We start from the raw sequence: 11588 nt of genomic DNA, 5'->3' as shown, positions 1-11588 counted from the left end.
AAGTTTCCACTGTTTATGTTGTTTCGTTGGTAACCCTCTCCCTGCCCCCAACTTGTGGGTTAAATACCTCACACTTCTTGTGTTCGGCATCGAACTCTGGCCAGCATGGTCACGAGATCGACCCCAGCGTCAAACTCTGGCCAGCAAGGTCATGAGATCAACCCGGTACCGGTATTCCCAATAAACCTCATGTGATTGCAGCAAGTTCGGTCTCTCGTGAGTCATTGGGTGGTCGCGTCATCCCGAGACTTGAGTAAGGATCTCCCCAGTTCCGGGGGTCTTTCACCATCACCAGCCCTAATTCTACATACTTACTCCTAATTCCTATTCTCTCTTACTTACTATACTACATACTTACTCAATACTCCTCCAGCCCCCAGCCCTTGTGGGTTAAATACTTTCCCTGGTCCCAATCATCATTGGCTACGTGGCAAAGCATAATAGGCTACGAGAAATTATGCCAGCTTGCATCATAAACTGGAGGCACACAGCTTTTCCAACTAAGGCTTGTTTATCTCAATGCTCTCTGCTCTGGCCAGAGACCAGGTGTTCAATATATATATATATATATATATATATATATATATATATATATATATATATATATATATATATACATATATATATGGTGGCAGCTGCGGCTCCCCACAAATGTGTGGATGCCAATGGCAATCCATAGCAGACTGACTTTTAGTATCAGACTGCAAAAAAATTATATATATATTTTAAATCAAGCAAAAAGCGAGGCATACCTTAAAAGAGGCAAAAAATGAAATATGCTTTTCAAAACAAGCAAAAAACAAAATGCTTTTGAAGTAGGGTGCATATTCCCCCTTCTTTTAATATTAAAAATTAAATTTTCAAATTGTAAAAATGTACATTGATTAAATATTGTCTCTGAGAAATAACTTATCTCAGTAATATGGACAACATTAGATTGTTAACAAAACATTTCAAATGTCTGACTGTAACAGCCAGTTCTATAATATGTTCTAATCCATTTAGGAACACCAAACATAGAAAATTAATGTAGGCGATGACTACATTTTTTGTTGTTTTCTTGTTAAGACAATTTTAACTAGAAAAATTGAAAATGTATCTATAGTTACATGTGCATATTTTATTTTTATTTTTTAAAATCAGAAATATTTTTTAAAAATACCAAATTATCATCTTAAGCTATTACTATTTTGATGATACAAAGAATCACATTATATGATCAATTGTTTTTGTATAAAGTCTGTAATCTGCCTGGGATACAAATTTGCTGTATCATTGCCTTAAGGGTCTTGTCCAGGCAGTTTAAGATATTTAAAAAGACAGTTTTTTAAAGGAACAGTACTTTCTCTTAACTTTAGTTGTATAAGCATGAACAACTGTAAAATTTGAGAATTAGTAATATTTAAAAAGGAACAACTCTAAGCAATTGTAAATTCTGAGCTATATATATATATTTTGGTAAATTAAAAGTTTGATTTTAGCACTTTAAAAACAGTGACTGGCACGTAGTTTAATTATCTGTGCAGAGACAAATAATGTCTTTTAAAACTACAAGGATGTAGAGGGGAAAACAACCTCTTAAAACACTATAACTCTACTCCATGACTTTGACTCTCTATAAACCCCAAGTTTAAAATTACTTTGAACCACACCTATAGAACTGTGACAACACTGATTTTGTCTTAAAAACAATTTCTCTGAGGTAAGGGAGGGATGAGGCCAGAAAGACTTCCCTAGGCCTGGTTTGTAAAACAAAAGGAATGTCTCTCAGGCTTTACAGAATCCTCTGCACTTTTGTATTAACTCAAATGTAAATATTTTACTGAGCAAAATACCTGAGTTACACCCAAAAGATTCTAAGGGCAGTTTTGCTGCTAGAAAGCAAAACCCAATTTTAAACAATCTACATTCTCCAAAATCAATATCAAAAACACTACATTCACGCCACAAAGCCCTTCAAGTGTCTCTCTGCCTCCGAACCAAAGCTAGCAAGCCTGGGTCATTCTGAGACAAATTATCAGAGCACACCAGATTTCTAGAAAGTAAAATGGCGCCAACCGATAAGCCATGTGTTACCTGAGTTACCAGCTTTAAACTAGCTTTCAGTTACAACGTTTTACCATACCCAATACAGAATATATTTATACCTTTAAGAGTACTTAGAAACCAAATGAAACAGCTACACAAATATTATAAATTTAGATCAATCAAAGAATTTAGAACTTAAGCTTCTGACCCATTTTACAAGCAGCTTTTCAGCAGGGCAACTTAAATCAGCTTTTGCTATGTCTTTCAGTTTAAATCCATCTCTCACACCATTTGTATGACTCAGGAATCTTCCTGTCTCTGTCTCCTTAGCAAATCCTACCAGCGTGTGCCACCACAACCGGCCTGTGAGCTTAGTCACGTCACCCAAATCACAGAGTTCCCACCATGGCCAGGCCATTGTCTTGAAGGCCTTTTTAAAAAATAATCTATGAATCTTTGGCCCGATGCTTCCCTCTCCTACACTGAGGACAGACCCTTGGGGCAGCACCTGACTGCTGCCTGCTTCTGGCTCCTTATTTCCTAGGGCAATCATTACTTTAAAATGATTTATACTTCTACATATGAAACATTGTCTATTTCCCTGCCTTTGTGCCAGGATCTCTCCACCTGAGGTTTCCTGCAATGCAGTCTTATTTAACACTCTTACTTCTTGAAGCCATGTGCATCAAGATTCTATCTCATCTGAGAGATTTTTTTAATGCATCCTTTTCAACCCTGATTCCTTTTGTTATGAGCAACTTTTTTACAGGGTCAGCGTCAACTTAGCCTAGACCCATACACTTCTTGCACACACAATTCTACAATATTAAAATAAGGCTAGCGCTAGCATTGAAAATATCTACCGTGCAGAGTGGTGTACATCCTTTTACCTTTACCTTCTGAATTCTTTTAGGTAGGGCCCTGCTTTTTAACGGTGTCTCCTTCTATCCTCCATATTTGAGCTCCACGAGTTTGGGCGCCATTATGAAACTGTCCCGCAGTTTCACGAACTGGGTTCTGTCTCGACCGAAGGGAGAAAGGAGACCTGAAACACAGAGTTCAAGAACAAAAGGACACAAAGCCAAGTTGAGGGTTTCCAATCAAGGCTCCTTGATATTGATTTTTAAAGAGAATGGAATGTTTAAAACTGAGTTTTGTTTGTCAGAATTATGGTTATGCGTTAATATTACAAAAGTTAGAAGGGTTGCAAGATAAGTTGTTGAGAGATTTAGTGCAAATCATTGACGGACAGAGAAGCAGAGGAAGAAAAGGAGGAAAGGAGACAGAAGGAACAAGAGGCTAGAGAGCTAAAGAGGGATAAGAAGACAGAAAAGGAATCTCCATAAAATACTGGTCACCATGGTGAGAGAGTCTAGGAAGCCTCAAGAGTCTAGTGAGATGACGCCCTGTGTGAGATAGTGCCTGGTGGCAGAGGAGAACTCCTGGCTAAAGATCAGTGCATATACTGCAAGGAGAAAGGGCAATGGGCCAGAGAATGCTCCAAAAAGCCAAAGAGGAAGACTGAGGCTCAGCATTAACTGACCTCGTGTATAGACTAGCACATGAAGGATAGAGAATAGAAAAATAAACCACATTCTATCAAAACATGGTAGTAATGCTAAACTGCTAGCACCTTTGTCCGTGGAGAACACGAGCCTAGGAAGAAAACCTGGAACAGCTGATGCTGATGCTGGGAGGAGGCTGTTCTGCAGAGTTGGTGCATGTGCAGTTGTCTTTACTGAGCCAGTGGGAGATGCCTTCCTTGGTGGCTCCTCATCAAATGCACCCGTTCAATGGTACACTCTTAGCATTAGCAAAATAAGGAATTTTATCTTGTCCTTTACATCCGAAATGGAGAATTTCTTATTCGGAGACTTGAGGCACTGAGAACACAAATACCATCCAGATAGATTTCTTTGTATTCATGCCAGAAAACTAGATTCCAGAGAATCAAACAAAAATATATCTTAATGATACTGAAAATTTTGTTTTGAGTTATTATATATTATAGGATATACAGCCTTGGTGAATTTGCTTGCCTGCTTGAACTCCTGATATCTTGGTCTTCAGCCTGATCCAGTCAAGACAGAGACATCAGAAGACTAATAAAATTCTGTTTTTCCTTCCCCACTTATATCTCAATGACCCCATTCAGCTTGAAAAAATTATGAAGAGTCGTCGACCCAGTTCCCTGGGCTTTGGGGCTGGAGAGGGTTGTTGATAGGCTGTTTTTCTAGGAAATATAAAATGGTCATATTTGGAACAGGGAAGAAATAACCAGACTTAATTGCATAGCCATAATTTCATTTAGTAGAAAACCTTATAATTGTTACTAAGTTAAAGTCATACGTTCCTATTTGGTGCAGAATTTATTTTGATACAAAATCAAAGTTATCTTTGGTATATATCTCTTGTCATAATTTAGAGAAAAGAACCTTATGATAATATTTACCTTGTACTGAAAATTATTTGATTGGTGCATAGATAACTTAAACTAGGAACATTGTGTGACTAAAATTTGATCAGGTATTTGACAGTTTATTCCCAGAAAGTTTGCTTTAACATTTATATCATTAGTTTTGAGTTTTGTATCCCATGTTTGTAGCAGTAATTGGTAAAAGTTGAGACTTGTGTTTAAACTATTTACATCTTAAACTAGTATGCAAGAAATGAATAAATACTTTTAAATTGAGAATTTGTTGGTAAGTTAGGTACACAATAATGTTATTATTGACTGAGAGATGAAGTTAATACAGTTCTGTTGTGCATACTTCAAAACCAAGGATGAAGTTGTCTGTATCCACTTAAGAAATTTCTGGTTTCAGTAAGAGTTGTCTGAGTAAGAGGCTTATAAGTAATTCTTTTATTTCCCCTAGTAGACAGGGCTTAGACCCAGTCCTTCTTTTATTGTTATTATAGACAGATCTGAAATGTTTAGACCTGTGAATTTAGGGCCAAGTTAACAAATTCTGGCTCTGAGTTTATTGTTAGGGTAACTTCAAGATTTTAATTAAAAATAGGTGAGAGTAGTTGACAGACAGCAGTCCAGATTACTTTACATAGATAGTTGGTTTTCAAAACATCAGTACTCCACAGAATGTGACATTTAATTTATTCATTTGACAGGAGACTTGTCTGCTCCTGACAGCACCCCTTTCTCAGACTCAAAGGTGAAATTGAGCATCATTGGAGTTGCTCCAATTGTGGCAAGACAGCCACTAGGCAAAGTTGCCTCTTTATCTGCAGACAATACTGTCCAAAAAGGATACACAGGGCTAGGACTGCTTATATCTGCCGAGACAGAGTAAGCAAGTCCTTAATATTTCTGTTTCTCTTGTCTGTCAGACATGGGCCAGAAGGCTGAAGACTGATGCTCCAACATTTTGAAGTAAGGACTGTCCGGGTGTCCAGTAGTCTCTATCAATTGGCAATATTTTTGAAAGCCGTGTTAGGCTTCCCATATATTCTCTATTATTCAGTCATTCTTGGATTTCTGATAGAGTTGAAAAACTATATAATCTCCTAGGCAGCCCAGGTTGTTATATCACCCTCATGAAGATGTGCTAGATTATTAGGATCCTGATGCTAGAGATTAGTAAAACACAAAAGAGAGTTAGGGGTTGCCTTGGCAGCTATATTGGGACTGAGTTTAAGAGCTGCAGAGACAGCTACAGGATCATCTGCTATTGCCTTACAGTATAAGGCTTATGAAAAACTGAGAAGTGCCATTGATTTAAATATAGAGAGGATAGAAAAGACTTTAGCTGACATCCAAGAGTCGATGACCTCCCTCTCATAAGTAGTCTTACAGAATAGAAGGGGACTGGACATGCTGTTTCTCAAGGAAGGAGGTTTGTGTGCAGCACTAAAAGAGGTGTGTTGTTTTTACCTAGACCACTCAAGTAGGGTCAAAGATAATTTAGCCAAAATCAGAGAAGGTTAAAACAAAGAAAAAGAGAAAAAGCTCAAGGCAAAAGTTGGTTTGAAACCTGGTTCAAGTCCTCCCCTTGGCTCACGACTTTAGTCTCCACTCTCGTAGGGCCATTGATTATACTCCTATTATTGTTTACCTTTGGCCCCTGCATTCTAAATTGCTTGATTACTTTTATTAGAGAATGTATTGACACAATGCAGATAATGATGTTAAGAGAGCAATATAAGCCCATCATTGTCACCAGTGATGAGATTGAGTTATGATTTTAAGACTAAAATCATGCAATAGGAAAAGGGGAGAATGAAGTAATAAAGTGAAAAACAAAGCTATAGAACAAAGTTCTTGGAATGTAGAAATAAAGGTAAAAACAAGACTTTTGGGCTAGAGAGATGGCTTAATGGTTAAGAGCACTAACTGCTCTTCCAAAGGTCTTGAGTTCAAATCCCAGCAACCACATGGTGGCTCACAATCATCTGTAATGAGATCTGATGCCCTCTTCTGGGGTGTCTAAAGACAGCTACAATGTATTTACATATAATAAATAAATAAATCCTTCTTTATAAAAAAAAAAAAACAAGACTTTTGAGATAGAAATAATAAGCCAAAATTACCGATAGCAGAGACATCTGCTTGTATAAGAAAAACAAAGTTTTTAAGGTCAGGAGGGTGGGGATGAACTAAAAGCTGACCAGAAAACATAACCTGTAAGAACAAGATTAGATGTTCTACCCCTCCCTGTACTGGGCTCCAAGAACACCTTGATCTTACAAAAATTCTTGGACTTTCCAACACAACCTGTTCCAGGGGCCTTCCAGGTACAAGAGTTAGATAAGAGGGCAAATGTAGCCAAGAATAGCCCCCTTGAGCAAGCCAACTAAAGCCTGAAGAGATTCTTTGTTTGATACTACACCAATCAGAATAAGCCAACTAGCCCTGTTGCCTCTGTAAAGTATAAAAGATGTGTGCTTTCTGAGTTCGGGTTGCCTCTTCCAACTTGGATGAGCAACCCCACGTGCATTGGCCATGCACTTTGGTTCAATAAACTTCATGTTATTGCAGCGATCTATGTCAATCTGTGGTTTGTGGGGTAGCATGTCTGGGCTAAGACTCTCTGAGCGTCTCACAGAGTCTTACAAATCAGCATCCCATGACCCGAGCCCTTTGATTCTTAGGAGACAGTCAGCACATTTTCTTTTTTAACATTGCAAAAAGAATTCAGAGATCTGCCTGCCTATGTCAAACACAGATGATAAGCTAGTTGGGTAAGATCCTGCCCTGGAATTACCATTTCTACCACGAGTGGGCCTAACCTTGCTCTGTCCCAGGCTGATCCTGAACTCAGGAATCTGCCTGCCTTTGTAAGCATGAAAAACTTAGCTGAGTGGTATCTCCTACAATCACTCCCTGAATCGCTTTATCTCCTTCCTTAGAATCTTTTCTGACAAGTTGGCTCACAGTGAAGCTGCTTTTGTTCTTCAGATTTGTGAAGCCCCTCATATAATTACTATTGCATGCTTATAGTTTGCACGGCTGAGATAGGTATCTTTGAACTAATGTTTTTAGAGTTCTTTTCCACAGCCTTAGGGATGTCCTGAAGGACATCCAGAGGTTGATATTTTGCTGAGACATTAGCTACACCTTCTCCTCCTCTCCTGTACTCATGCTGTCTCTGATTATCACGGAGTCATTAGTTAACAAGTGTTGGATACAGACCCCCTAGCTGGATGTCTCTTTGCAGAACCTGTTTGCTTCAAGATAGGATGCTATGTTCTGCAAGAGAAAACATCCTGCCTTTTGCAGCTCTGCCCATTTGCAGGTGGCATGAGTCAGCCCCAGTTGGGGGTTTCCTCCTTGTGTTTTTTTTTTTTAATCCTCCCATGCTCCTCAGTATAAATTGAGCAGAGAGAAAATAAAAATTGGCATTCTCCCTTGACGAACCACCGAGTCTGTGTCTTCTGTTAAATCGTGTCTTCTGTTAAATCCCCCAGGCCTACCCTACTCTTGGTACCGTGACAGCGCGGGCGCTGTCAAACAAGGAGGACATTCCTTGAACAAACAAGCCTTATGACTAGGAGGCCCATGCCTGCTAGTCCTGTCCCAGAGGCAAGAACCATGTCATGCCGAATCTGACAAATCCTGATGGGTGGGAATATGTAACTGTAGCTTGGCACAGATGTTTACAATTTCAGGCTTAAATTTTTTCTGTGATATTCTTACTTGGGGTCACAGTTCAGCTCTCATGTTCTGTGGCCCTGACCAATCAGTAGTGGCCTGAGAACAATAGACTTTTGTCATCTATTTATGAACGTCCCAAGAAGCAGTCAGCTCCCAAGTCTGTGTTGCTATCCCCTACTGGTCAGTTTTTGCTGCCTAACTCAAGTATCTTGCTTTGCTTGGGTTGTTTTGGATTTTCAGCCCCCAATAGTTTGTTTTTCAAGCCAGGATTTCTCCATGTAGCTTTGGCTGTCCTGGAACTTGCTTTTTTAGATCAGGCTGACCTTTGCCTCCTGAGTGCTCGATTAAAGGCGTGTGCAGCTTTTGTTAAGATTTTAATTCCCTATTCTAATAAACATAAATTTCATCGTATTTGATAGAGGAGACATATTTACTGTTTCTTACTACAGGCTCCTCTAAGTTGATCGTAAGTCCTTTGTACCTACACAAACACCTAGCACCTCTCCAGCTGACCTCAGCAACTCTTACCTTGTTAGTGATTTTAGGCTTCCAGTGTTCTCCTTATGGACACGCCCTACCATCCTATAGGGCGAGCAGCCTGGGAGGAGCTCTAGTTTGTACCTATTGGGCATGCCTATTGAGCATCACCTTGCCCATTTTTCTTCTCTCTGTCCTTAGCCACTGGCCAGATGGAGCCCAGCACCTCAACCAGGTGAGTGCTTTGCCAAGGTTTCTATAAGAAAGAAAATGGGACTCAGGTGAAGAGTAAGCTGGGCAAGAGAAGCATTGGCTAATAGATCCAAAATGCTATTTTCTCTATGGAATACCACTGCTGAGGTTGTGAGCTCAGTGAATGAGGAAGGGGAGTGGTAGGGGACCCCTAACTCTTTCTAGTCTCTGAGATGAAGTCATCTCTTCCATCCCTTCAGGAAGCAGTTCACCATCAATGACTTTGAAATTGGGCGTCCTCTGGGCAGAGGGAAATTTGGGCGTGTGTACCTGGCTCGGCTCAAGGAAAATAATTTCATCGTGGCCCTGAAGGTCATCTTCAAATCTGAGATAGAGGAGGAGGGATTGGAGCACCAACTTCGCAGGGAAGTGGAGATCCAGGCACACCTACAGTAAGCATGGTCTATGTGGAACTCAGTGCTGGCATTCTCCAGCCCCTGCTTCCCTCTTGTGCTCCCCTGACCTCTGAACTCAGTCTTCTAAGCATCTTGTTTTCAACATGAAGACTTTTCTCTGTAACTCATTCGGCTTAGAACAATTCTCTCTTGGTCTTGGACAAGCCAGTCTCAAGTGTATACACATGTGCAGGTCAGCGGTCAACCTCCAGTGTTGCTTCTCAGGTGATCTACATCTCCTTTGTCCTGAGCACCTGGGAAGCAGAGGCATGTAGATCACTGGGGTTTTGTTTGTTTGGTTTTGGTTTTTGGGTTTTGGTTTGGTTTGGTTTGGTTTGGTTTTGGTTTCTCGAGACAGGGTTTCTCTGTGTAGCCCCGGCTGTCCTGGAACTCACTCTGTAGACCAGGCTGGCCTCAAACTCAGAAATCCACCTGCCTCTGCCTCTCCCAAGTGCTGGGATTAAAGGCATGCGCCACCACTGCCCGGCTAGATCACTGGGTTTAAGGCCAGTCTGATGGTGCCTAGTGAGTTCCAGGCCAACCAGGGTTACACAGTGAAAACTCTGCCTCAAAAGTAATCAATTTTATTTTATACCTACTTATTTGTTCATTTTAGTTTTGGTTTGGTTATTTGGAGACAGGGTTTCTCTCTGTCTAGCCCTGGCTGTCTTGGAATTCACTCTATAGATCTGGTAGGCTGCTCTTGAACTCCCAGATTTGCCTGCATCTGCTCAGCAAGTTTGTTTGTTTGTTTGTTTGTTTTTTAAGTTACGGGTGTGGTGGCACATGGGCTACACGTGAGTCACAGCACACATGTGGAGGACAACTTGCAGGAATTAGTTCTTCTCTTCCACATACAGATTCTGGAAGTGGTACCCGGGTTGGCACACTTGGCAACCAACGTCTCTGTTTGCTGTGCTATCTTGCCTCCCTTGACTCTTCCTTCATTCCTCCTTCAGACACCCGAATATCCTTCGACTGTACAACTACTTCTACGATGACACTCGGGTGTACTTAATTCTGGAGTATGCTCCAGGAGGTGAGCTCTATAAAGACCTTCAGAGAAACGAGAAGTTGGACCAGCAGCGTGCAGCCACGGTGAGGGGAGTTCTTGAACCAGGGATGCATGCAATGATGACAGTTACTGATCGTAGATGCCAGTATCCCCTTCCTTGCCACGCACACTCATCTACTCCAGTCACATCCAAAATATTGGGAATAAAATCCTGATAAAGGATAAGAGGCAATAAGACTTCAAACGGAGATCTGTGCCTCCTGGATTTCAGACAGTCGCTGGTATCTCCTAACTCAGACGTGCTTCAGATTAGTCTTTCCAATCATTAACACGGCCTCATAATTAGGCATAAAGGTGCCCCAAGAAATGATTTATAAATGGTTAAGATTGGACATGGTCTTCTGGCCGACACAATGTTTCCAATTATCCTACTTTGTTGCCAAGCTATCCATAGCTTGCATTCTCTTTCAAAGTATCTCCCTTGCTAGAGCAGGCAACAGAAATGGAGTACATTCCTTAGAACAATAGATAGTTCACAATAGTTAGCAGTATTTTGCATACTAGAGAGTAATGAAGAGTTTACCTCACTCTAGGACATTAGCTGAAAGTGTTAGGTCCAGATTCCCCTCTGCCTGCCTCCAGCAAGAACCAGAGAATTAGCATAAGAATACCTCAACAGGGAGGGCTCCACCTCCCTTCCTCCTGCTTCACACCTAGCTACCAGACTCTGCTGACCTTGGTGTGGGGGTCGCTTGCCTAAGTAACTTCAGTCTAGCCGAAGGACTGGGAGAAGGAGGACTTAGACTCACATGCAAGACTAGCACTAGAACTTAGATGGGCTAGGACTCAGATTCATGCATCAGCATTCCCCCGGGCCCAGAGCACTTGGGCCCGGGGGATACAACACCAGTTCAGAGGAGATAGCTGCTGCTTTAGACCCAGTATGTTTCAGATAGCCTCAGATGTACCTCAACTGTTGAGCTGCCAGATTTACCATCTCTCTTTTACAATGACTGTAAAAGTCTGATGCCATTTCTAAGAAATACATTTAGATTTTATACTTCATGTGTCGTCTCTGCCATCATTTCTTTGCCTAAGCCTTGTCGACCTGACTAGGACCCCCGTTTCTCCAGCGGGTTAAGAGAGGCCCAGATCGGCTGGCCCACGGCACTTCCTAACTCTTCTTTTTTCTTTTCTTTTCTTTTCTTTTCTTTTTTTTTTTAAATTTCTTGTGGTTTGTGAGCTGTTCTTCCTGTATTCCAAACTTCTGGGCTAATAACCACTTATCAGAGAGTGCATACCATATTTGTTC

At 40.9% G+C, this 11588-nt stretch overlaps 1 protein-coding gene across 1 annotated transcript in view; it reads left to right on the top strand.

Annotated features, from left to right (window-relative positions):
* Nucleotides 1-8811: 8811 nt before the first annotated feature.
* The window catches only part of Aurkc (aurora kinase C), an 8161-nt gene continuing 5384 nt past the window's right edge, over nucleotides 8812-11588 (top strand). Inside the window, exons 1-3 of the mRNA XM_031384166.1 lie at nucleotides 8812-8849; nucleotides 9067-9258; nucleotides 10221-10359. Coding sequence (XP_031240026.1) covers nucleotides 8827-8849; nucleotides 9067-9258; nucleotides 10221-10359 — 354 coding nt within the window. The 5' untranslated portion in view covers nucleotides 8812-8826. The remainder of the gene's footprint in view (nucleotides 8850-9066; nucleotides 9259-10220; nucleotides 10360-11588) is intronic.

The sequence above is a fragment of the Mastomys coucha genome, unplaced genomic scaffold (assembly GCF_008632895.1).
Source record: "Mastomys coucha isolate ucsf_1 unplaced genomic scaffold, UCSF_Mcou_1 pScaffold21, whole genome shotgun sequence".
NCBI lineage: Eukaryota > Metazoa > Chordata > Mammalia > Rodentia > Muridae > Mastomys > Mastomys coucha.
The sequence above is the reverse complement of the archived record's forward strand: the minus strand, read 5'-3'. Positions and strand labels throughout refer to the sequence as shown.